General features: G+C 41.1%; 1 protein-coding gene and 1 long non-coding RNA gene across 3 annotated transcripts in view; one reads left to right on the top strand and one right to left on the bottom strand.

Moving 5' to 3' along the window:
• The window catches only part of cenpi (centromere protein I), a 97,207-nt gene that overhangs the window by 21,298 nt on the left and 48,963 nt on the right, over positions 1-26,946 (bottom strand). Inside the window, exons 10-16 of the mRNA XM_078547012.1 lie at positions 24,488-24,608; positions 22,573-22,664; positions 19,598-19,709; positions 13,564-13,628; positions 9,948-10,057; positions 7,655-7,790; positions 2,716-2,840 (exon numbers count right to left, since the gene is read on the bottom strand). Of these exons, the coding sequence (XP_078403138.1) occupies positions 2,716-2,840; positions 7,655-7,790; positions 9,948-10,057; positions 13,564-13,628; positions 19,598-19,709; positions 22,573-22,664; positions 24,488-24,608 (761 nt within the window). The remainder of the gene's footprint in view (positions 1-2,715; positions 2,841-7,654; positions 7,791-9,947; positions 10,058-13,563; positions 13,629-19,597; positions 19,710-22,572; positions 22,665-24,487; positions 24,609-26,946) is intronic.
• The window catches only part of LOC144683708 (uncharacterized), a 116,946-nt gene that overhangs the window by 50,081 nt on the left and 39,919 nt on the right, over positions 1-26,946 (top strand). For both annotated transcript variants that reach the window (XR_013577322.1, XR_013577321.1), the window contains exon 3: positions 24,469-24,641. This is a non-coding gene — a long non-coding RNA (uncharacterized LOC144683708). The remainder of the gene's footprint in view (positions 1-24,468; positions 24,642-26,946) is intronic.

Raw genomic sequence — 26,946 nt, 5'->3', positions numbered from 1 at the left:
CCGTTGAAGAATAAAAAATAACTAATTTAATACCTCAACCATGCCTTCTGCCTCGACCAATACATCTCCATTTTGGTTCCCAATCAATTCTACCATTCCTCTTGCAATCTTTTTATTATTAATCTGCCCATCAGTGACCTTTGGATTTCCTTTTATGTTTGCCAACAATCTATTCCCGTACTGCGTCTTTTCCTTGCCTGTTTCCTTTTTTGCATCTCCTCTGTACTTTTCATATTTAGCCGGATTAATCTCTGTTATCAAACTGACATCTGTCAAACTCCACCTTTTACTATTCCATCCTATTCTTGAACGCCTTCATTATCCAGGGAGCTTTGGCTGGAATCTACACAGATCGTATCCTAACCTCCTCTCCTCTTTAAAGGACACCCATTTCTTTATTACATTACTCATTGTATTTCTACACATCAGTCTTTGAATCCAATTTACCCAGGCCAGACCTCTCTTCAATTCCCTGAAGTTAACCCCCTCCAGTTAAGTATTTTTTGTCTAAGTCGCTCCTTGCCCTTCTCCATGACTAGTTTAAACCTTTCAATGCTCCCGGGTTGTGACATACATCACTTGACCCAATGCGGTATTAGAAACATAGAAAATAGAAGCAGGAGAAGATCATTCAGCCCTGCTCCGCCATTCAATATGATCACGGCTGATCCTCTATCTCAACGCCATACTCCCCCTCTATCCCCATACTCCACTATGCCTTTAGAGTCCAGAAATCTATCTATTCCTCCTTAAATATATTCAGTGACTTGGCCTCCACAGCCTTCTGTGGCGGAGAATTCCACAGGTTCACCACCCTCTGAGTGAAGAAGTTTCTCCCCATCTCAGTCCTAAATGGCCTACCCCATATCCTGAGAAGACTGTGACCCCTTGTTCTAGACACCCCAGCCAGAGGAAATATCATCCCTCATCCTTGTCAGAATTGTATACGTTTCAATGAGATCCCCTCTCATTCTTCTAAACTCCAGTGAGCACAGATCAAGTCGGCCCAACCTCTCCTCATACAACAATCCTGCCATCCCAGGAATCAGGAATAAGTAATTTGACATTTGGAGGGGCTGATAATATCTTTTGCAGTCCAGAACGAAAATCTCAGATGTTTTGTTGCTAAGGTAATGTATATAATTAAAAAGATTGGAAAGACTGCACAAGGGGAAGGAGAGCAGTTTGTGTGTTCATACGAAAACCACTGACGTAGGTCAAAAAAAGGCCTAGCAAGATGAATTTAGGAAATTAGAAAACAAATTTAGGAGCACAACTTCATGGGTGGAAATGTAATGATTATTTCCCCAGATATGCATTAGAATAGTGACGGTCAAACAGTAGGAAGAAATCAATGCTTGGCTAAAGCTGTGATGTTAAGAGCCATTCCAATTTTTTGGCATTGGAATAATTCTAGAGCAGGCAAGAGCTGTCCCTTGAATAGGCTATATCTAAACAGGTAGGGTTCTAATATACTGACAAACTGGCTACTTAAACTAGGATTGGGGGTTAGGTAAACAAAACCATCCAGGTTTAGCTAACAGTGAAGGAGAAATGGTTATTCATATTCCTTGTGCCGAATGGTTTCTGAAGCAGGGGAAAAAAAATCAAACTGAAAAGACTGAAGTAAAGCTAAGGGTTAACTTAAGACAATAATAAATTGGGGGAAAGTAACATAAACAGTGCAAAAAGTTCAAAATGTATAGTCTGCACATTGCAATAAGTAAAGAATAAACCAAGGCAAACCAGACACAATTATTTTACAATAAGATCTGGACTTAATAGCATACAAAACCTGGCTGCATACTGGACAAAAATAGAAAATAAATATTCTAGGATGCAATATATTTATCAGGCAGAGAAAGGAAAATGAAAGCAGACTGGCAATATTAGTAAAAGAGGAAATAATGATATAGACAAGGGAGGAATACAGAAAGTCAATGTAGTTGGAGCTCAAAGTAGGGGTATATTACACATATTGTGAGAAAGAAATGGAAGAGGAAATTTGCAGTCAGACTGGATAAGTAGGAACAACAATTATTTTGAGGAAATAATGATATAGACAAGGGAGGAATACAGAAAGTCAATATAGTTGGAGCTCAAAGTAGGGGTATATTACACATATTGTGAGAAGGAAATGGAAGAGGAAATTTGCAGTCAGATTGGATGAGTAGGAACAACAATTATTTTCTAGGAGTTCAAATTTGTGACCATTTGGTTGGTATGGCTTAGTCATGCTACATAAAGTAGTGTCCTTTATCACTAGGGCATCAGGCATCCAAGATATCACTTACTTGTGGCTAACGCTGATACCATTCCCAGCTTTTGAAATTAGTCACCAAGGAAGCATTCACAACTAATTCAAGTACGTGTATTCTATTTAAGTACATATATTCCTAATAATAGCATGAATAGTATTAGCAACGGTACAGTTATCCAGCAGCATGTCATTTAAACAAAAATCCTCAACTGTCACCAGGAATATATGCATAATTACAGAAATTACATCAAAATAACAAACAGCCATCGGTTAACTGAAAATGGCCCCTTCAGGATCTGAAGGATAAAGAAGTTTTCTTCCTGAAACCATTGAACACTGGAAACCACCTGGCATTTTCCATTCACGTTATGAATTATAGCAATGTAACTAAGTATGTTGGTTTCATAGTGATATTCTATGTCAGTAGGATGTGGTTCAGGAGATACAATACTCACCTATACATGATGTAGCACAGCTGATTCAGGTTTACTGATTCCAAACTCAATAATGCTGGGTAGAAGATACCAGCAGGTGGCAAAATCACCAGAGGTAGACTGTATTTCAAGTACATATCAGATACCTGAGGATAGAGTAGCATAAAACTATATAAAATAAATAGAAATATTTTATGACACTAAGGACTGATACAAGAGAGACAGATTGTCTCTAAGCAAAACAGGAACAGTGATATTTTTAAGGAACATCAGCTACTGAGTGCCAATTAAATACAAACTTGCATTTATACAGCACCTTTCATGACCATAATTATAACTTTGCATGCTCCATAAACTTCAGCTCATCCAACCACTGCTACCAATATCCTTTCCCACACCAAGTTCCATGTGTCATCAACCATCCTCACTGATCTACACCGACTCCCAGACTGCAATACCTTAAATTCTTATTACATTTACGCCCCTCCTTAGCCTCACCCCCCATCCCATCTCTATAATCTTTGCCAGCCCTACCCCACCCTGAACTATTTATTCTTCTGACTCAAGCTTCATTGAACCATAGAATAATACATCACAGCATCTCTGTTGTGTTTTTACTTCATCTTTTGCACAGTACAGTCCTTTAAGATTGCTGTGGGACCGTTTGTACACATGTTAAAGAGAACGTGGTGTGCACACCCAGTTTGTTTCACTGAGCCGTATATTACAGATCATTGCGTGGCTGCATGTGCTGGCTCGTGTTACAATAATTAAGTTTATATGATTATGTTTTAGGGCTGTGTCTTTTGATTTGCATGATGGTTATAATTTGGGGATGTAACTTTAAATGTGGGGTAAATAAAAGGATCATGTGATCTGTGCTGGAGTCTACCTGACTGTAAAAGCTGAGTGGTAATTAGAGAGAATCAAAGGGAAGTCTCTAATTGTGTTACTGAAAGGGAGGTGACTGATATTTACATGAAAGCGCAATCAAAGCACAATCACAGCTGTTGCTATGTCTGCAATCAAAAGGATAAGTCTCCTGAAACCTATAAAGATGTTACAAGTATCAAGATTGTTGTGCTGAAACCTGCCCTTTGTTTCTAAGATGGAAGGCTGTTGTGGTTAGAGATAGCTAATTAACATTTTTACTTGGAGACAGGACTAAGGTGTTTCCCATTGCCATGGAGAAGGGGATAGGGGAAGCCATTTCTGGCGTTAAATATAGTCTTTCCTGTAACACTAACTCCTGTTGCCAACCAAAAAGGAAGAATTGCACATGCGCACTCGACCCACACTGCAGCCGCCTGTGCATGTGCAACTGTTCCTGACGGCTTTCCGGTCGGCAGGAGTTCGGAATATGGGGGTTCCAGCAAGTTTGTCTTGCATTCCATTCATTTCCCATTAGTTACATCACTTGGGCACCTGCAGGGTTGACCCACATAACCATAGCCTTGAAAGTGAACTGTTTCCATTTGTGTTCTGGCTTTGTGCAGGGTCTGTTAGCTCAATTGGTAGCAAATAGAACTCTTGATCCAAGGATCATGGGTTCAAATCCCACGTTGGGTAATGATGTTTTTCTTATACATTTCCAAATTACTCTTTTTAAATTGATTTTTACCAAGAAGTGTCCTTTAACTAAATGTTACATTCAATTCATTGAAATTTCCTGATTATATATCTTCTTCACTTACTGAATCATCAGAAGCATTTTAGTTTTATTCACTTACAGGATGTGGGCATCACTGGCTAAGCCAGCATTTATTGCCCATCCCTAATTGCCCTCAAGAAGCTGGTGGTGAGCTGCCTTCTTGAATTGCTGCAGTTCCTGTGGTGTAGGTACACCCACAGTGCTGTTAGGGAGGATGTTCCAGGATTTTGACCAGCGAGAGTGAAGGAACGGCAATATATTTCCAGGTCAGGATGGTCAGTGGCTTGGAGGGGAACCTCCAGATAGTGGTGTTCCCACATATCTGCTGCCCTTGTCTTTCTAGATGGTAGTGGTCGTGGGTTTGAAAGGTGCTGCCTATGGAGCCTTGGTGAGTTTCTGCAGTGCATCTTGTAGATGGTACACACTGCTGCCGCTGTTCATCAGAGAGGGACAGAGGGAACAGATGATAAACAATAGGTAGGCTAGGTACAAGAACTTGCAGTTGGTTAAGGACTGAACAGACCAAAGAATGGGTAACTTGAACTTTATGGTTAGTTTCTGTCAAGCCAACTTGTTCTTTTTAATGCAAGTGGCTGACACTGACAGTGACAGTGACAGAGGACGCAACTGTGCATGTGCAGAAAGTGCCCCCTGGTGTTGCGGCACAAAAAAATCCACCTTCCTATAAACTCAGGAACATCACAGACAGAGACAGTATCAGCTTTTGTATTGTATAACTTGCTGCTCACAGAGTCGAGGGAGCAAAAGAGATAAATGTTAGCCAGGCCTGCACCTTAAGCAGAGAAACGCTAACTTTATTGATTACCGCATAGAATGCGGGTGGGAGCTCATGCTCAGTTTGGAGACATATTCATGAGGGGAAAGAGGGCTGGAAGATATGCCTAGCTTGAAGCTAGAGGGGGAAATCTACAGTAATCCTCATAGTGAAAGGCAGTTAGCCTGGGAGCAGACTGGGAGAAAACAGTCTTCTGTTTCTCCAAAGCCAGGACAAGATGTGTAGAGGATATTAAGAACCAGGGGTGATCCTGATGATTAAATCACTAAGCATGAGTACAATGAGGCCAAAGCTTAAGTTGAAAAGTCAACAATCATAGAGTTTTGAATAAAAGTTGGAGGGTCACTTAGCCAAAAGCTAATAGAAGGGTTCCCATGAAATCTCGTACCTCAGTGGATAGCTGGACAGAGGAGAAAATCAAGTGAACTACGGAGAGGTGTGGCACACTTGGTTTGGTTTCAAAAGGAGAAGTGAATGAACCCTCAAGATCTTGTGTAAGAGAACTTTTCAGTAGACTTAGGAAATAAAAGAGGAACTGGATTTGTCCTCTAAGTCTCGACAATGTTAAATTAGTGATGTGGTTCTTTTAGTTGATCGCTGGATGTTTGAATTTCTCTTTAAACATTAATCGTCTCAACAGGGATCACAACAGTTGGTAGAGCTATCCAATTAATTCCGACCCTTGCTCTTTCCCCATTATGTTCTGAGTTTTGTGAGCATGGGCTGGTTGAGTACAGTCAGCATTCTGCTTATTGCGGACAGCCAAAGGACGACATGCTGTTTGAAACAATCTGCCAAGGGCTACCCCGATCAGATCATTGCTCACTGTTTGTGCACACACTCACAGACAGGCCCAAAAAGTACTGTCTCCTCAAATTACCCTGGAAAGGTAAGGTATCTCAAAAGTTTGAGCAACAGGTAAAGCTAGTCCTTTCACGTGGTTACCATGCAGTAGCAACACAAGTGGTATTTTCCACCAACAGGATGCTGCCATCAAACTAAAAAGATGTTCTGCCTATCACACAATGAGTAATGTGGTATATGAATTTCAGTGCTGATGCAATGTCAGGTACGTTGGTTGTACATCGCAATGGCTGGCAGATTGTATCAAACAACAGATCTCTTTGGCTGTTCGCAATAGGCAGAGTTCCGACCATATTCAACCAGCCTGTGCTTGCAAAACAGAGAACTGAGAACATAATGTCTAACATTAGATGTGATTCCGCGGTTGGACAGCTTTTAAACAATCCCGAGTGCGCACTAACAACCAATTTAAGATTATCAGTCGGGCTCGCAATGTGGCTAACTTACACTTGCTAGAAACTACATATGTTCATACACAGGACCTGTCCCCTACAGGTAGAAAGAACATGGACAGGCATTGTGCCTTTTTAAAATTAAACAAAACTGTGGGGGACAATAGTTCCCTCATGTGTTCTGCATGGGAGCACCTTACCAACCAATCAGCACCCTTTTCTCATGCAATATAAATTGTTGTTCCCTTTGAAATTTGGCATTCTTCTGTCTGTCCTGATGAGTGCAAGATGAAAAGCTTCCAGAGCATCCCTTTTTTCAGCAATACTCAAATTAAATAGTTGCTTGAAAAAGAGGGACATCAAAGGGTGAACGAGGGGAGTGGACATGAGTCTGGGATTAGACTACATAACTTGTGGAGAAACACATTATTGCAGGCTAGATGGCCCATATGCCTGTTTTGGTATTTAACATTCTACGACTGTATGTTTAACATACTACAGGTTGTAATTATTACCCTAAGACCAAAGCGTTTTACTGGAGATTCCAAATGAACTGTGTACAAACAACTATACCATCTGGTGGCAGTAAATATGCACTGCACTACAATTCACAAATGTATTAAGAATTCAGAAAAAAGCACAGATGATCCACAAGTCAAATTCCCTGCCATGACTATGTCAATCCATAATCACCAGCATTCATTTTAACCAAAGATTCTATTGTGATCACCAAAAGATGGCAATTCAAGACTATCAAATATTTTTAAAAGACCCATCCAATGCAATGTTAACCTCTCCTGTCATTGGTTTTATTACTCCTTAAATTAGTCAGCCCTTCTTAACGCAATGTCACTAATTCAAAACTTTCTGAATTTACTTTAACACAATTTCTATTTTGTCATGTTACTTACATTGTTTGATTCAAATTATTTGATCATTTTAAGCACAAAAAATACTTTGAATTAGAAGTATATGGCAAGGATGAAGCATACTGACAATGCGGGCAAAAGGACAATTCTTTTAAAAAATGAAACCCCTGGTGCATGTTGATTTAGCTGATCTCAACCAGTGAAAGAGATATAATTGGCTTGTCTCCAGATTTCACAGGAGTGGAGGGAGGGGGAAGGGGATTCAAATATTAACCAGGATTCCAGTTAAAGTTTTGTACTGATAGCCTCTCAAAATGTACTTCATTTATTTGGACTGATTAATAATACTCAGAAAACAGTTTTCTAAGCACACTTCAGTCTCTCTCACCGTCTCATAGAAATTGAGTATGAAGTGCAATAGTAGACCGTTGTAAGCCTCCATCTGTAGTGCTACCATGGAAATTCTTGCAGTATACTCCACAAGTTCAGAAACAGAATTCACTAATCCAGAAAGGGAAACATTCCTGAAAGCACAAACATTTAAAAAAAAAATTCAGTGGAAGTTTTTCTCTTAGAGTGCTTTATAATTCACACCATCTCAAAGCCAACAAGTTAAAGAACAGCTGCAGAAAGACATCTGAGAAAGTTCCTTTGGGAAGTATGTTGTAGCTGAGTATTAGTTTACTTAGCTCAACACCACAGTGCAGGGAGGTAGAGATTTAATTCTAAATCTGATCAGTTCACAAGTTGAGCCTTGAAGACAGCAAAAAGAAACTCTTAGTAGAGAGATTAAATTGAAGAGAAAAAAATCACACTTGGCCCAGAGGTGTTTGGAGACAAGATACAAGGTGGTGTCCTTGTTCTCTAAGCTAAAGAAGTACAATTCCGGCAGATTACTAAAAGGAATAACAATTACAGGAAAAATCTAGAAAAGCACAGCCTTACAAAAGATTAAAAACACAATTACCTCATGAATACACAGCAAGTGAAATGTGAGCAAGCAATAGTGTGAATCCTGCACCTAGTTCAAAACACCCAACTTTTATAAGGCAAAACAGGTAAATTACATAACACGACTGTAGCATTTGCTATTCAAATGAAGTTCATTGCCACCATGCTGACCACAGAACTATCGAAGTTTACAGCACAGCCGGCCCATTATGTCTGGGTTGGCTCTTTGCTAGAACAATCGAAAACGAATCCCACTAACACACTTGTTCAACAGAGATCTGTATAATCCTCCATTTCAAATGTCTGACCACTTTTTCCTTAAAATATGTAATGATGTCTACCTCAGCTGTTGTTTTACTATTGGTTTCTCTTATCCAGACATTTCCACAATCTCAGAAATTATCATAAAAAAGATACATCCGCTGAAAATCATTGACATGTATGCCTGAGAGAATTTCAGTCCTGCACTGTGCTTGTTCTTATGCTGCAATGTGCTGCACCACCCCCCAACCCCTGATGTCTTCCCCACATAGAAGGCAATGAGCTCAAAGAAAGAAGACACTTGTGTCCAATTCTGGACACCACACTTTAGGAAGGATGAGAAGGCTTTATAAAAGGTGCAGAAACAAATTATGAGAATGGCTCCAGGGATGAGGGACTTGTTACACGAATAGATTGAAGAAGCTGGAGATATTCTCCTTAGAGAAGGTTCAGAGGAGATTTGCAAGAGGTGTTCAAAATCATAAGGGGTCTGGACAGAGTAGATAGGGAGAAACTGTTCCCATTGGTAGAAGGGTCAAGAATTATAGGACACCAATTTGTGATTGGCAAAGGAAACAAAGGCGACATGAGGAAAATATTTTTATGCAAAGGAGTTTAGGACCTGGAATGCATTTTCCGAGAGTGTGGTGGAAGCAGGTTCAATCATGGCTTGCGAAAGGAAATTGATAATTATCTGAATAGTAAAGAGGTTTGCAGGGTTACAGGGAAAAGATGGGGGAGAGGGACCAGCGGAGTTGCTCTTGCAGAAAGCTGGCACGGATCTAATGGCCTCCTTCTGCGCTGTAAACCATTCTACAATTGTTTTCTCTCCGTTTGTCACCAACAAACTTTTGGTTGGGCATGATTTCACAATCGTCCTTCATGTTGAGCCTTGACTTTAACTGATGACAGGATATTCAAGAGATCTTACAGCCATGCCGGAACATGATCTCATCCATGCACATTCAGCAGAAGCTGCTGGATACAATTTTTTTTTATATTCGTTCATGGGATGTGGGTATTGCTGGCTAGGCAAGCATTTAATACCACCCCTAATTGCCCTTGAGAAGGTGCTGGTGAGCTGCCTTCTTGAACAGCTGCAGCCCAAACACTGCCTTGCAAACAGCACTGTGGGTGTTCCATGAAACACCCACAGTGCTGTTAGCAAGGGAGTTCCAGGATTTTGGCCTAGTAACAGTGAATCAGAACTGGGGACAGTTGTCTCTTTTCCCCTCCCTAATCTAGGTATCAATTACAACCTTTCTGCGCCCTGCCTGAGATCAGCTAACACAAAAACTACAGTCATCCCCACTTTCGTCGCTTTCCTAATCATGGTTTATTTAGCTAGGATATCTCTCATTTGTGTAAAAAGTAAAATTCAATACAAAGCCATATTTGAAATTATTTATAACCATAGGGTCAGGCACTTGACTATTTTTGTGGGAAATCTTTGCATTATAGATACTCACTGTGGACTCTGTAAAACATTGGGAATATCTCTGTCCATCTCAGCCACACACACAGAATGCCAGGTCAGCCACTTTGCCAGCAGGCTGGTGAAACTCTCAATGACACTGCACTGTAGATAAATAAAACAGAGAAGATTAGCACAGTCATTAGCTAATCTGCTGTAGAAAAGTGTACATTTCATAAAATGCTCAAAATTTCTATTAATTACTGTGATTTTTTTTGTATTTTTCATTTTTATATAACCAGGCCTCTGTGACTTCAGCTTTTCTTAAGTCCACTTTGGCTACTGCTACAGACCAAAGTTCATCAATCTCTATTTTGTTCTCTTATTAAAAACCTCTTTTCTCTTTACCCCCTCCCAGATACCTTTCTATCGTCTTGCTTTCTTTCACTTCTCCCTCCCAGTTTCCCTAACCCAACCATTCATTACTCCTTAACCTTCCTGCTCTCGTCACTATTCTAGGCTCGATTCCCTCTGAAAGAAGTCTACAGCTTCCTTCTGAGCCTCTCATCATCCTCTGAAAGGCTCATCCAGCCACTCGGTGCTGGGTGATTACAAGCAGCAAACATAATTGCCTTAACCTACTCTCTCGCTGAATAGCCATCCAGCGCCTTTGCTGGGGGAGAATCTTGTCAAATCTCCTTCCTGCCCAACTCACCCCTCTCACTGCTGATCCTGTGCACTCTGCCAGTGGATCAGTTCTCGCCATCCCTCTATACATCTCCCTGAAAAATGTCCGCTTGCTTGTCAACAAGCCTTTGCAATCGATGAACTTATTGTAGAAGATTGCATCAATATCACAGCCTTAATGGAAACCGAGCTGAGGGCAATGACACCTCTCCCTAAATGTATGTAAGCCTTCCCACCTGATTATATCTTTCATCATTTGCCCCGTCAAGAAAGTCAGCTTGCCAATGTGGCACTCAACACCAATCACATCTCGCCCTGATTCTCTACTCCTCTGGCAATTACTCCTTTGAGCATCTCACCTCATTCAAAATCCTCCTCCCTCTATCGCTGTCCAAATATGATTTTAAAAAATTACTCACCATGATATCTTAACTGCTTTGTTCCCCCAGTAGCTGGACCAAACGATTCTCATCCTCAGTGATTTCAACCTCTATCTCAACTCATCAAGCTCTGAGTTCACTGCCTTCTTATCCCCCCAAATCACCACTCCATGTAAATTCCCTAGCCCATGTTCGTGGCCAGCCCTTGACCTTGCCATCTCACATGGTTGTGCTACTCCCAAACGATCAATCACAGATAAGGCCATCTCCAATTGCTTTATTGTATCACTCTCCAACTCCATCCTGACCTGCTTCTGTCTTTGCCCCCTAAGAAAAAACTATCCCCTAATTCACTTATAATTGCACTTCCAAAATCCTTACTGTCTAGTCTTTGGCCTTCTGTTAGCTTCCTGACTTCCCAAAGCCTGTCCACCATCTACAAGGCACAAGTCAGGAGTGTGATGGAATACTCTCCACTTGCCTGATGAATGCAGCTCCAACACTCAAGAAGCCCAATAACATCCAGGACAAAGCAGCCCGCTTAACTGACACCCCATCCACAAACTGGAACTCCCTCCCTAACAGCATTGTGGCTGTACCTACACCACATGGACTGCAGCAGTTCAAGAAGGCAGCTCACCAACACCATCTCAAGGGCAATTAGGGATGAGCAATAAATGCTGGCCAAGCCAGCAATACCCACATCCCATGAATGAATTAAAAAAGGGCCACAACCTTCCTGCAGCGACTGGTTTGCTCAACTACACCGTCATCTCCACGTTTGATGTCCTAGTCCCCATTAAAGCCATTACTCTCACCCACTTTGGCTGTTCTCCTGGTATTGCCCTCGTCTCCACTGGCCCCAAGTTCTGAAATATCCTCCCTACACCTCTGACTCCTCTATCTCACTTTCCTCCTTTCAGACCCTCCTTAAAACCTACCTCTTTGACTAATCTTTTGATCATCTGACCTAATATCACCTTATATGACTTGCTGTGATACTTTGATTCATAATGCTGCTGTGAAGCCTTGGGTCATTTCATGTCAAAGGCGCTATATAAATTTAAATTGTTGTTGTTATTATGTTAGCATTGGGTCCTTTGGAGTGAGGCACCCAGATTGCTCTGTACTACAGCATTCTGTAGTGTGTCTCTATTTAAATAATATTCTCTTTTCTGTTCTCCCCACCAAAGTGGACAACCTCATATTTTCCCTCATTGTACTAAAAACTGTCAAATTTTTGTCCACTCCATTAACCTATCTATATGCCATTGCAGACACTGTGTCCTTCTCATAACTTGCTTTCCTACCTATCTTTGTATTGTCAGCAAACACAGTTAGTACCATGCATTCTTTGAAAGTGCAGGTAGCTCTTATTTTACATGCTCTATTAAGGTCTTTTAAACTTTTCAGACTGAGGTGCCACTGACTGCCCTCATCACCTTCTACCACATTGATGCTTTCCTTGAAGGTTTACACCACCCTGTCAAGTGCATCCCCTGACTTCGTGGACAGGAACTTCTACACTTCCATAGTAAATATTGAGACATTCGATCTCTGCAGACTTCACGACAGTATTACCCAAGAATAGCAAAATAAACCCATTATCCTTAAGTACTGGATTCAGTGATCTTTTGTGTCAAAATATGCATTAGCACCTTACTGGATAAAAATACTGAAAAGCAGACAAGCAAAATAAAACACAGAAGTAAATCACAAACAGGGTCATTTTACTTGAAATATATGAATCAACACATTATAGCTTTCCAGTCAGATGCAGCTGTTTCCTGCTGTTCCTAGAATCAAAGAATAAAAATACAATGTTGTTCCACCAATCAAGGCATAATTCACCCAAGCTTAACTGGCCCTGCCTTCAGGTTACAAACAGGACAAGTTCATTCGCCATTCTCAAGCCTCTGTGCACCTTTAATTGACTATCCATGAGAAACAAGTAATAGCTGAAACAACAATCCAGCTATCCTTTAAGGGATACCTGACAAAATGTGGGCTGTGTTGGAGTTGCTATTTGCCTGTATATACATGGACATTGGATTGGCAATGATCAGATTTTTTCTGTCTCATTCTTTTTCTTGATATTTTTTTGTGTGTGATAATGAAGCAACACATTCAAATTCATACATTCCTGAACCTGCCATATCTGGCAACTGGAAATCAGAGCAACAATTAACCCCAATTTTAATTAATTCTTTTAAAATAAAGATTATGGAACAGTGAAAGAATAAAATATCAATGAATGTGAACAAAACTTTGCACACAACAAAAATGAAGACATTTAACTCAATTAGTTAGCTAACCTGTAATTTGAAAAAATATTTTAAGAGGCTGTTGTGGTGAAACTCGGAAGATGGATGTTTATGGAGCCAAAAGAGCCGTGTCCTGAAGCACAGTCATGGATTTTGTACCATGCAACTATCAGCACTGTCCAAACCCCAATAAGAACTATTTTTTTTAACTAAGAGCAGCGTTGCTGTTTATGCAGTGGTGGCTTAAAAATATCCTTGTTGGTAACAGAAAACATAAGTATCATAGTTAGAGTTTTTTTTCCAGGGGAATGGCGAAAAAATAAATAAGATGTCTCCTTACCTTGAAATAAATTGAGGAAGTGAAGAACAGCTTCATTAACGGATCAAAATAAAGAGAAATCACATCTGCAATTGCACAAAACTGTGTGAACATCTTGACAAGCACAATAAGTGTCTGAGAAAGACAGCTTAGTGGCTAGAAAGAGTTTTTAAAAAAGAAACAAAATATTGCAACTTTAACATGGAACAACAAAAATGACCCAAGTATTTAATTTCTTCAGAGGTTGATGAAAACTGGTCATTGTCCTTGTCACATTAAACTATTTAAAGGGAAAGAAGGAAATAAGTAACAGAAATAGAAAGCAAATAAAAAAGTAGAAAAATTTATCAGAAGAGAGAGGAAGATGAGAGTATGGGTTGGGGGCGGGGGGGGGGTAGAAATGAATTTAAATTTTTTTGAGAAAAAAAACTCAATACAAAGACATTTAACACTTCAGTTAAGGATCATGTTCAAAATATTAAAAATCATTCCTTTACTCTCAAGACCTCTAGTTAAAATTGCTTGGGTTTTATGCAGAGTTAGAAAACAAACAAAAAGTTCTATAGAGAATCTGGGCTGTAACTTGCTCAGAGCAGCAATCAGTGTCGGATTGCCACTCCACGTTCAATTACTTAAACTAAGTTTCTTCCCTGCCTGTCTTGCCTGACATTCCAACTCAGGCCGGGCAGCACTTGTCCTCAAAGCCCAACTTCGCAGTCCAGCAGAGTCAGATTGAAGGGGAAACCCCTTTATTTTACGTAAACCAGGTAAGTTTAAGGTCCCATTGAAATTGACAGGCCAGGGAGAAGCTAAGTGTCTTCGGTAAATGGATAGGATTTGGTGAATGGGAGGATTGGAGGTCAGTTTGGGTCGGTGGGGGGAGTCCCATGGGGGGTGGTTAGTTGTTGGGGGGAGGAGCGGGGAGGTTGAGGGTATGGAGGGAGTCCTGTGTGGGGGTTGGTCTGGGTCTTTACAATAGTTACCCTGAAGCTAGAAGAGGTTTTAATTCTCAGAATCATAGGGCCTTTTTCTGTGCTGCGGACCTCTTCGGCCCATCGAGTCTGCACTGGTCAAACAAGTACCTAACTATTCTAATCTCATTTTCCAGCATCAGGCCCATAGCCTTGTATGCCTTGGCATCGCAAGTGCACATCCAAATACTTCTTAAATGTTATGAAGGTCTCTGCCTTTACCACTTATCAGGCAGTGAGTTCTAGATTCCCACCACCCTCCGGGTGAAAAAATTCTTCCTCATATCCCCTCTAAACCTCCTGCCCCTTACCTTAAATCTATGCCCCCTGGTTATTGATCCCTCCACCAAGGGGAAAAGTTCCTTCCTGTCTACCCTATCTATGCCCCTCATAATTTTATATACCTCAGTCATGTCCCCCCCCTCAATCTCCTCTGCTCCAGGGAAAATAACCCCAGTCTATCCAATCTTTCCTCATAACTAAAACTCTCCAGCCCAGGCAACATCCTGGTAAATCTCCTCTGCACTCTAGTGCAATCACATCCTTCCTATAATGCGGATTCCAGAACTGCATGCAATACTCTAGCTGTGGCCTAACCAGCATTTTATACAGTTCCAGCATAACCTCCCTGGTCTAATATTCTGTGCCTCGGCGAATAAAGGCAAGTATCCCATATGCCTTCTTAGCCACCTTATCTACCTGTCCCGCTACTTTAAGGGACCGGTGGACATGCACACCAAGGTCCCTCTGATCTCGGTACTTCCCAGGGTCCTACCATTCATTGTGTATTCCCATGCCTTGTTTGTCCTGCCCAAGTGCATCACCTCATACTTATCTGGATTAAATTCCATTTGCCACTGATCAGCTCATCTGACCAGCCCGTCTATATCCTCCTGTAATCCAAGGCTATCTTTCTCACTATTTACCACCCCACCAATTTTCGTGTCATCCGTGAACTTACTGATCAACCCTCCTACATTAAAGTCTAAATCGTTGATATATTCCACAAACAGCAAGGGACCCAACACCGATCCCTGTGGAACCCCACTGGACACAGGCATCCAGTCAAGGCACCCCTCGACCATCACCCTCTGCTTCCTGCCACTCAACCAACTCTGGATCCAATTTGCCAAAATGCCTTGGATCCCATAGGCTCTTACCTTCGTTATCAATCTCCCATGCGTGACCTTATCAAAAGCCTTGTTGAAGTCCAAGCAGACTACGTCAAATGCATTGCCCTCATCTACACACCTGGTCACCTCTTCGAAAAATTCAATCAAATTGGTCAGACATGACTTCCCCTTAACAAAACCATGCTGATTGTCCTTGATTAATCCCTGCCTCTCCAAGTGCAGATTAATTCTGTACCTCAGAATTGCTTCTAATAGTTTCCCCACCACTGAGGTTAGACTGATTGGCCTGTAGTTCCTTGTTTTATCCCTTCCTCCCTTCTTGAATAACGGTACCACATTGGCCATCCTCCAGTCCTCTGGCACCTTTCCTGTGGCCAGAAAGGTATTGAAAATTATTGCCAGCGCCCCTAACTCTTCCCTTGCCTCACTCAACAGCCTAGGATACATTTCATCCGGACCTGGAGATTTATTTACTTTTAAGCCTGCCAGACCACTTAGAACCTCCTCCCTATCTATGCTAATTTCTTTGATTATATCATAGTCCTTCTGCCTGATTTCCATACCCGCATCATCCCTCTCACTTGTGCACACAGACACAAAGTATTCATTTAGAACCCTACCTATGTCCACCGGCTCCACACACAAATGACCACTATGGTCCTTAATGGGCTCTACTGTTTCCCTAGTTATCCTCTTAGTCTTAATATGCTTGTAAAATAACTTTGGATTTTCCTTTATTTTACCTACCAATGTTTTCTCATGCCCCCTTTTTTCTCTCCTAATTTCCTTTTTAAGTTCCCCCTACACATTCTACACTCCTCTAGGGCTTCTCACATTTTCTGGGTAACTATGTGTGACACACAGCTGAAACTCTCCGAAGTTTGCAATTTAAATCACATTTTCAGATGGTTCCCAGCGCAGGGCAATTGCAAAGAGGAAGTTTGCACTTCTGGACAATTGCCGTGCGGACCCTTACCTGTGAAGTTCCAAGAGGGGTTCCCCAGCACATTGTCGGGAAACCCCCGCCAATTCGATGCTGGGAAGCTCGGAAGTTAGAGCCCTCTGTTTCTTGTCTTCAGTTTGTTTTTTTTCTCAAATGATTCAAATCCAACCGTACAATGAGAGCTGCAATCTTTCTAATTGGCTGCTATGTCATTCAAGACAAGCCATGTCCCTTTATTTCAGGTGAAAATTCAGTTTAATAATTTAAATCATTTTTGGGCTTTGAAAAATTGCTTAATTGTGAAAAGCTATAAATGATCAACTTTTGATCTTTCATAGGAACCCTAAATGCTGCACCTCAATAATGCCAAGCCCTTCCCAGTTTTGCTGGGCCCTAGAACTTCTTCCCCATTCTAGATTCCAAGACCCCTTCTGGTATTCTTCTTTGTCTAAACCACAGTCCAATACTCACCAACACCAGTGCTGCTTCCAATGCTCCCAAACACTGGCACTCCCCCACAATGTTTGCAGATGCCAGGATCCCTCTCCTAGCGATCTCAGATCCTCGGGCGTTTCCAACTTTTGCATGACCCAGATACCCCATCACATTACTGCAAGAGCCCTCATTGCTTCCCCCTGATAAAATCCAGGTGCCTGATAATAATATGAAGTCTACCACGCTGTTTTTATAAAACCTGACACTTTATGCAATGTCACTGGGGATATTAAAAAATCTTGCATACAACTATCCTACTTCAGATCCTTACTTCCAATTTTCATGATTTTTATATCACTGTTGTTCTGTCAACATATATAATGTTAATGATATGTAAACAAATATATTGCTGTTTTAATGAAGGCCATTCCTCCCCAGCAGCTCCTTCCCACCAAAATTCAGTTACCTTCAGAACCCAACTAATGGATTCTTTCTTTGTGCTGTCAGTACATCTCCCTTGCTGGAGAAGAGAAGAGGGGAGGGAGCATTTACAAATACAGAATGCTGGCCAGTCTTGCTGCCAATCAATATAAAATCCCTGTGCAATGCAGCATCCCTCAGCTCAAAATTGGACTTAGAAGGAAAGGAATCAGCCTGTGCAGCATTCTGAACCTAGAGTGAGGTGGAGAGGGACTGAGTGTATTAAAATGCTCCCCAAATAGCTGCAGACAACACATCAACAAAGGAAAGAAGAAAAAGGTGATGAAGTCAAACTTGATCACTGAAGTTCCAGGTCAGTTAGTCTCAACTATTTGCAATTTACATTCATGATTTGGATGTAGGGACTGAGTGTATTGCAGCCAAATTTGCTGACTACTACTATACAAAAATAGATAGGAAAGCAAATGTGAGGAGGGTACAAAGAGTCTGCAAAGGGATATCGAAAAGTTAGGTGAGTGGAAAAAAAATTGGCAGATGGTGTATAATGAAGGAAAACATGGGGTTGTCCACTTTGGTAGGTTAAATAGAAAAGCAAAGTATTATTAAATGGAGAGAGACTGCAAAATGCTACTGTACAAAGGGATCTGGGCATCCTTGAACATGAATCACACAAAGTTAGCATGCAGGTACAGCAAGTAATTCGGATACCAAATGGAATGTTAGCCTTTAATGCAAGGAGTTAGGGTATAAAAGTAGGGAAGTCTTGCTACAACTGTACAGGGCATTGATGAGACTACACCTAGAGTACTGCATACAGTTTTGGACTCCTCATTTAAGGGGAGGATATACTTGCATTGGAAGCAGTGCAAAGAAAACTCACTAGGTTGATTCCCAGGATGAAGAGATTGCCTTATGAGGAAAGGCCAAGCAGGTAGGTCCCATACTCATTGGAGTTTAGAAGAATGAGAGGTGATCTTATTGAAACATAAAATTCTGAGAAGGCTTGACAGGGTAGATACTGAAAGGATGTACCCTTCATGGAGGAATCTAGAACTAGGGGGCACAGTTTCAGAATAAAGGGTCTTAAAGACGGGGGTGAGGAGGAGCTTCTTCCCTCAGAGGGCCCTTAATCTTTGGAATTCTCTACCCCAGAGAACACTGGAGGCTGCATCACTGAATGTATTCAAAGCTGTATTGGATAGAGTTTTGATCTACGAGGGACTCGAGAATTTCAGTGGGCAAGCAGAAAAGTGGAGTTAAGGCCACGATCAATTCATCCATGATCTTATTGAATGGCAGAGCAGCTCAAAGGGTCAAATGGCCTTCCCCTGCTCATAGTTCTTATATTAATTTCCCACTAGTTAATGACTGATATAAAGAAGTTTGAAGTCCACTGAAAGCTTCAGGGGCTGAAAACAAATTAATACTTGGGTAAAAAATCTATTTGTCTTATTATAAGGAAGCCAAATAAGACAGGGATGTCTTGTTGATTTGAAACAATTTAGTATGATGCCCATTTTCAAAGAGTGACAAAACAGATGCAGTAACCAAGATCTAATAGTCTGACTTAAATACGGTGTAAAATAATGTAATAATGAGCAAACTTGAGAATTATCTGTATGTTAATATAAAACATAATTTCAGGTGGAGAAGATTCTACCTGACCAATCTCCTTCACTTTAAGTGACATTCCAAGTGCTTTGCAGAAAAAAAATTCTAGAACATGCTATATTTAGACTTCCAAAACAAAGCTTGTGGTTGTGGGGTCTCATGCTAAAACTTGAGAATGGATAAAGAAATTAACTGAAGGGAAATAGTAGGTGCATGGTGAAGGATTTGGGGTTTGTTGTTGGGGACCTTATGGTTTCTAATTTACATTGATCACTTAGATTCAAAGATTCAATGTAAATTGAAGTATTTAGCAGATGATAAACTGGGAGATACAGTTGAGTCAGACAAAACAGCTCAGAAACATCAAAATGAAATTAAAGAAAACTTGTATATGGAAGTGCAAATGAAATTTAACAGAATCATGTTAAGTATTGCATGTAGGAAGAAAACAAATAGGTGGCAAAAATAAACCGTAAACAATGATGAATGAACAAGCTGTAAAATGTATGACAGCTACCTACCAGAGCTTGGAGAAATCCTGGTGAGTAAGGCAAGGGTCTGAGTGCTACACCACAAACTATCACAAAGGGATAAGCTCTTGAACACAAAATCCTCACAGCATGAAAAACCTTCCTGAAAAACAATTACACCACAAGTCATATAATCAAATTTCCAACCACACACACACTTGTTCTATGACCCTAATCCAGAACCAGTACTCAAACATGTATCTGATAATAGCCAAGTCAGATGGCGTTGGGAGAAGTGGAAAGCGGATTAAAATATTTCTTGGGTCAAGTTAAGATGGAGTGATAAGTAAAAGTTAAGTCCCTGGTGCTACATCTCTATACCAATCCAAATACATATAAATTTTTTTTATTCGTTCATGGGTTGCGGGCATCACTGGCTAGACCAACATTTATTGCCCATCCCCAATTGCCTTTGAGAAGGTGGTAGGAAGCTGCCATCTTGAACGACTGCAGTCCGTACGTTGTAGGAACATCCAGAGTGCTGTTAGGAAGGGAATTCCAGGATTTTAACCCAGTGACAGTGAAGGAACAGCGATATAGTTCCAATTCAGGATGATTGTGGCTAGGAGGAGAACATGAAGGTCGTGGTGTTTCCATGCATCTTCTGCCCTTGTCTTTCTAGGCGGTAGAGGTCGCAGGTTTAGAAGGTGTTGTTGAAGGAGCCTTGGTGGTTGCTGCAGTGCATCTTGTAGAGGGTACACACTGATGCCACTGGTGGAGGGAGTGAATGTTGAAGGTGGTGAGTGGGGGGGTGAATGTTGAAGGGGAGCCAATCAAGTGGGCTGCTTTGTTTTGGATGGTGTCAAGCTTTTTGAGTGTTGCTGAGCTGCACTCATCCAGGCAAGTGGAGAATATTCCAACACACTCCTGACTTGTGCCTTGTAGATGGTGGACAGGATTTGGGGACTCAAGCTGCTCGCCACAAAATTCCCAGCCTCTGATCTCTTGTCGCCATAGTATTTATATGGCTGGTCAAGTTCAGTTTCTGGTCAATGGTAACCCCCCAGGATGTTGCACTTCCTATTGCTTAGTTAAGGTCAAACAGATATATGCATTGGGAAATTGAATTTTTAAGCATCCGTCCATCCCACAAGAACTGGAAACAGTAAGAACCCAAGATTTAACTTTTCCAATTACATGCCAGCAGCAAGGAACTTCATCTGTTTCCAGCCCAGAGTGGCCATTTTCTCTGCTTACTGTGTTCCACGAGAGTACTTTCACAATGTTTCTTTATGGACCTGTAGCAGTCGAGGCTACACACTTTACAGAATATCACAGTGCAGAAGAGGCCCTTCGGCCCATCGAGTCTGCACCGACACGTGAGAAACACCTGACCTACTTACCTAATCCCATTTACCAGCACTTGGCCCATAGCCTTGAATGTTATGACGTGCCAAGTGCTCATCCAGGTACTTTTTAAAGGATGTGAGGCAACCCGCCTCACCATCCTCTGGGTAAAAAAGTTTTTTCTCACATCCTCCCTAAACTTCCTGCCCCACACCTTGAACTTATGTTCCCTTGTGAATGACCCTTCAACTAAGGGGAACAGCTGCTCCCTATCCATGCCCCTCATAATCTTGTACACCTCGATCAGGTTGCCCCTCAGTCTTCTCTGCTCCAACAAAAACAACGCAACTCTATCCAACCTCTCGTCATAACTTAAATGTTTCATCCCAGGCAACATCCTGGTGAATCTCCTCTGCACCCCAGCCAGTGCAATCACATCCTTCCTATAATGTGGCAGCCAGAACTGCACACAATATTCCAGCTGTGCCCTCACCAAGGTTCGATACAATTCCAACATGACCTCCCTACTTTTGTAATCTATGCCTCGATTGATAAAGGCAAGTGCCTTTTTCACCAGCCCACTAACATGCCCCTCCGCCTTCAGAGATCTATGGACACACACGCCAAGGTCCCTTTGTTCCTCAGAACTTCCTAGTGTCAAGCCGTTCATTGAATACTTCCTTGTCAAATTACTCCCTCCAAAGTGTCTCACCTCAAACTTTTCTGGGTTAAATTCTACCTGCCACTTACCTGCCCATTTGACCATCCCGTCTGTATCTTCCTGTAGCCCAAGACACTCAACCTCACTGTTAACCACCCGGCCAATCTTTGTGTCATCCGCAAACTTACCCCCCCACATAGTCATCTATGTCGTTTATATAAATGAAAAATAATAGGGGACCCAGCACAGATTCCTGTGGTACGCCACTGGACTTTGGCTTCCAGTCACTAAAGCATCCTTCTGTCAAATTACCCTGTATCCCATGTGCATTTGCCTTCTTTATAAGCCTTGTCAAAGGCTTTGCTGAAATCCAAATAAACTACATCAACTGCACTACCCTCATCTGCACACCTGGTCACCTCCTCAAAAAATTCAATCAAATTTGTTAGGCATGACCTCCCTCTGACAAAGCCATGCTGACCATCCCTGATCAAACCTTGCCTCTCCAAGTGGAGATAGATAATCCCCTTCAGAATTTTCTCCAATAGTTTCCCTACTACTGACGTGAGACTCACTGGCCTGTAGTTCCCTGGCTTATCTCTGCAACCCTTCTTAAATAGTGGAACTTCCATAGTATACTCAAAAAATATCAGCTGTGAACATTTTGATGTTCAAGTAGATTTTCCAATTCATGGTGAAAGTGCCAGAAAGTCCAGTGCGCTATCTGGGAAGGTTGTTTTGAATAGTTGCACCCTGATGGAGAGGGAAAAGCTTATCTTTGACACCCAATGACTGCACATTAGTTGTGATCAGCTGATGAAACAGGAAAAGTATGAAGTATATAAAAATTACATGACTACCAATAGTCATCTACTAATACTTTTGAACACTCAGCTGATGAAGGCCAAGCAATGACACAAAGTCTCCAACTGATTCTCTTTCTTACTCTGTAATCAGTTTATAAAAGCAGGTGCATATTTTCCTCAAGATGCTATTTTAGTGCTTTCAATGTTCTTACCTGTAGAAATTCTTGAGTTCTAATGATGATGTTTAGAAATTCTATGAATTCTTTTTCTTTCTGCAATGAGTCACCGCTACAGTCTGTAAACTCTATTGAAGAGGAAAAAAATCTGCTTGAACAAACAGCTACCTGAACCGTGAAAAAGGGGCTACAACAACAATACCAGATATTCAGTAGGAAATCACTATCAAGAAACATCTTAAAACTATATTCTTACAATACAAACTCGAGTTTAGATATGCTCCAGGGACAGGAGGCTGAAGTATGTTGTCAAGGGAATGCAGAAGGAGCTCTCCCCTGCAACTAGCTGTACTACACCTGATCTAGAACACTTGCTGGGGCATGACAGGAACAGCTTTACTTTACATTTAAATTATGCTACATCTGGAATACTTGATATGGGCACAGGTGCAAAAAAACAATCCAGCAAGCACCTGCTACATTAAACAAAATAGTTTTAACTAAGCTACGTTTAAAATTTGCTTAATTTCTTAACTGAAAATGTAGTCTACAGCTTCATTAAATGGAGCATTCCAATCATATGTGAACGATTTGTTGAAAATGTTTTGCATAGAATGTTGTAAAATTTGCTGGAAAAATAAATCACCCTTCTACTGAAAATGCTGCAGGTAAACATTTTATTTTTACAACTGCTCACAGGATATAGGCAATGCTGATGAGGCCATATTTATTGCCTATCTCTTGATGTTCTGGGAAGTTGGTAATTATCTTTCTTCTTGAGCCACTGTTGGTGCTTAGTTGGAAATCACAAGATTTCTGGCTAAATAAAGAATCTCAATCAAGTCTTTGGTTTTCTCGGCGCCTATGAATTAGTCATATAATGTCCCACATGAACAGATGGGTATCAAATCATTCCACTGTTGCAAAGGCTATCCACGAAGAGCTTTACAATTCAATGCCATAATGCTAACTGTCAAGTTTTCAGTATTTGAATTGAGCATGGAGTTGACAGCACTGGAGGTAATGAAACCAGTAGAGGAATTTAGGATATACATGATTCTGTAAAACTCCACTTCTTACCAATTTCGTTATTCACACAATAAATCCGAAAAGCATCAAAAAGTTCAATTTGCGATGTAAAGATTTAAAGAAGTATATTTGACTGAAATGTCAGATATCCTGCGTGTTAGAAACCGAGATAAATATACACTTGTCTCTTTCACTCGAGTTCTTCTACAGTATTTTATATTTCAAATAGCAGAAGTCCATAAAACATTTGCAGTGAAGTTAGTATCTTCATTGCAACGGTTCTTTCCATGCCATCGTTCTAATGTCACCCCCCTCCCATTCCTTTCATCCCTCTATCATGCCCATCCCACCACTTTGCCACCCAATATATTCCCCTCATCGCATCCCATACCACCCATGCAGGTTCCCTCACTCCCATGCTGTCTCCACAACACCCCTCCCCCTTGCCACCACCACCAATTTGTCCCTTTGATGCCACTCCTCCCACCGTCCCCAATCCCTCCAGCCAGGCTTCCTTTTTTGTTGGGGGATCTCATTAGCTTCTGTGCTCTTTCTCCACCAACACCACACCCCCGCCGCCACCAATCGTTGACAGCCACATTTGTGTCACGTGCTCCAAGCCTATGTGCACTCCAAGTATCCACCCACCAAATCAATCTTTCAACCAATCAGCACTGTATAGACAAGCTAAACTGCATTTTATTATAGATATTGCACCTTTGTGGCAGCCTGGAAAAAGATATTTGTGATCTACATCTTGCGATATCACAAATGGGAATTGATATCCTATCCTCGTGCCTATGGGAATTGATACCCTACCCTAGTGCCCTTCCCCTAATATATTAATTTTAAAGTTATAATTTTCCCTAAATTTCATAACTTTCTTTTTGCTTGAAATTGTAGGAAACTGCCATTGCCTCACCTTCCTGAAAAGTTTGAGCCAGCCAAAAATCCAGCCGCAGAAGCGCAGAGTCATCCTTAACCCAATTAATGTAATGAAGCAACAGAGGAGATCGTAGCACTGAGCCCATCTGTGCAGGGAACTGAACAGAAAGGAAAAACACATAAACGTCCAGGTAACAGTGAGGGACAAGACAGTATCTGAATATGCAAGCCAACAACAGCTCCTGAACATCTAATAAGCTAGCATCCAACAGGCCATTTTGTATAAGTAAAAATAAAGCAGGTGGAAATCTTCTTAAAAATGAGCTACAATGTCTGTACAACAATGCACATAGTATCTGGACATATAACAGGGAGCTGAGGCAATCCTGCGTTGGAAGGAACTAGACCGTATGGATCACTGAAATATGAACTGGTAACTAAACATATTTAGAAAAGATAGAGGGGGAAATCAGGGAGGTGGTGTAGCTGTACATAGTAGGGATAACGTAATGGCAGTAGGCAAAAGGAACGCAGCTATCAGTGTGATAAAAACAGAATCTTATATGGATGGAGCCAAAAGATAATAAAGGATCCATCACACTAATAAGTGTAATTTACAAACCCCCTAAGGAAGGGAGGTGGAGAAAAATATGCAGACGAATTAGGGAGTTGAGTAAAAAACAGAACAACCTACCTGGGTGATTTCAACTACCCTGAAATTAATTGGACAGAAGAGGTGGGGTAAAGGGGAGAAGGGTATGGAGTTCCTACAATGTGAACAGGGCTCCTTTTTAACCCAATATGTAAAAAGCCCAACTAGGGATGATTCAGCATTGTATCTAGTAATAGGGAAATGAACCAGAGCAGATAAGGGAAATAAGAACAGGGGACATTTAGTCAATTGTAACCGTAATATAATAATACGCTTTGAGAGAGGAGAGAGAAGGACATAAGTATGACATAAACCAAGTAACTTACCTCCTGACTCCCCAAAGCCTGTCCACCATCTACAAGGCACAAGTCAGGAGTGCTGTTGGAATACTCTCCACTTGCCTGGATGAGTGCAGCTCCACAACACTCATGAAGCTTGACACCATCCAGGACAATGCAGCCCGCTTGATTGGCACCCCATCCACAAACATTTACGCCCTCTACCACCAACGCACAATGGCAGCAGTGTGTACCATATACAGGTGCACTGCAGGAATTCAGCAAGGCTTCTTCGACAGCACATTCCAAACCCACGACCACTAACATCTAGAAGGGCAAGGGCAGCAGATAGATGGGAACACTACCACCTGGAAGTTCTCATCTAAGTCTCTCACCATTCTGACTTGGAAATATACTGCCATTCCTTCACTGTCGCTGGGTCAAAATTCCTGGAACTTCCTTCCTAACAGCACAGTGGGTGTACCTACACCACATGGACTGCAGTGGTTCAAGAAGGCAGCTCACCACCACCTTCTCAAGGGTAGCTAGGAATGGGCAATAAATGCTGGCCAAGCAAGCGATGCCCACATCCCATGAATGAATAATTTTTTAAAAATTAGGGATGGGCAATGAACGCTGGCCTAGCCAGCAACATCCAAATCGCATGATCCAATAATAAAAAAAGTCAATAGACTGGAGAAAGCTGATTTTGAGGGGTTGAGAATAGAGTTTGGGAAAATAAAACAGGCAACTACATTGGCAAACAATGATGAGAACAATATTGGGAAACATTTTAAAAATACCTTAACAGCATGCAGGAAAAATATATTCCTCTAGAAAAGGAAAGAACAAACTAAACTCTAATGGGACTCTATGGATGAATAAAGACAAAGGAACAATTGAGAGTAAAGAAAGAGGCATACATTAGTTACACATACAGCAGAGGTGTGCATGATAAGAGAGAATTTGAAGGGATTAGAAACGAAGTCAAAAAAAAATTAGGAAGGCAAACAGGAGCTATGAAAGTAAATTAACAAGGAACATAAATACTAAAATATTTTACAGCGATATCAGTAAAAAGGAAAACTGATGTGACTAAGACTATTATGATAATACCACATTTAACAATAGAGAGTGATGGCAGAAATATTAAATAATTTTGCTTTGGTATTTACCCGGGAGATAGAACAGTGGACATGACATTAAATGATGAGATGAGATGGGTAATGACATAAGTGTATTTAAAATAAGACAGAGATGTACTGAATAAACTAACCAAACTCAAAGAGGATAAAACCTCTGATCTGGATGAAGCATGAAGTTCAGCATGAAGTTCAAAAGGGCAAATCTTGCTTATCAAACTTAGACTTTTTTTAAGGTTGGTAACAGAAAGTGTAGACAATGATAATGCTGTGGAAGTAATGTATCTGGATTTTCAAAAGGTCTTCAATAAGGTGCCCCATAAGAGACTAATGAATAAGCTCAGAAAATGTGGATAATAAAAGCAAAATACTGCAGGTGCTGGAAATCTGAAATGAAAAAAGAAAACATTGGAAAAACTCAGCA

Source organism: Cetorhinus maximus, chromosome 8 (genome assembly GCF_964194155.1).
Source record: "Cetorhinus maximus chromosome 8, sCetMax3.hap1.1, whole genome shotgun sequence".
Classification (NCBI taxonomy): Eukaryota; Metazoa; Chordata; class Chondrichthyes; order Lamniformes; family Cetorhinidae; genus Cetorhinus; species Cetorhinus maximus.
The sequence above is the reverse complement of the archived record's forward strand: the minus strand, read 5'-3'. Positions and strand labels throughout refer to the sequence as shown.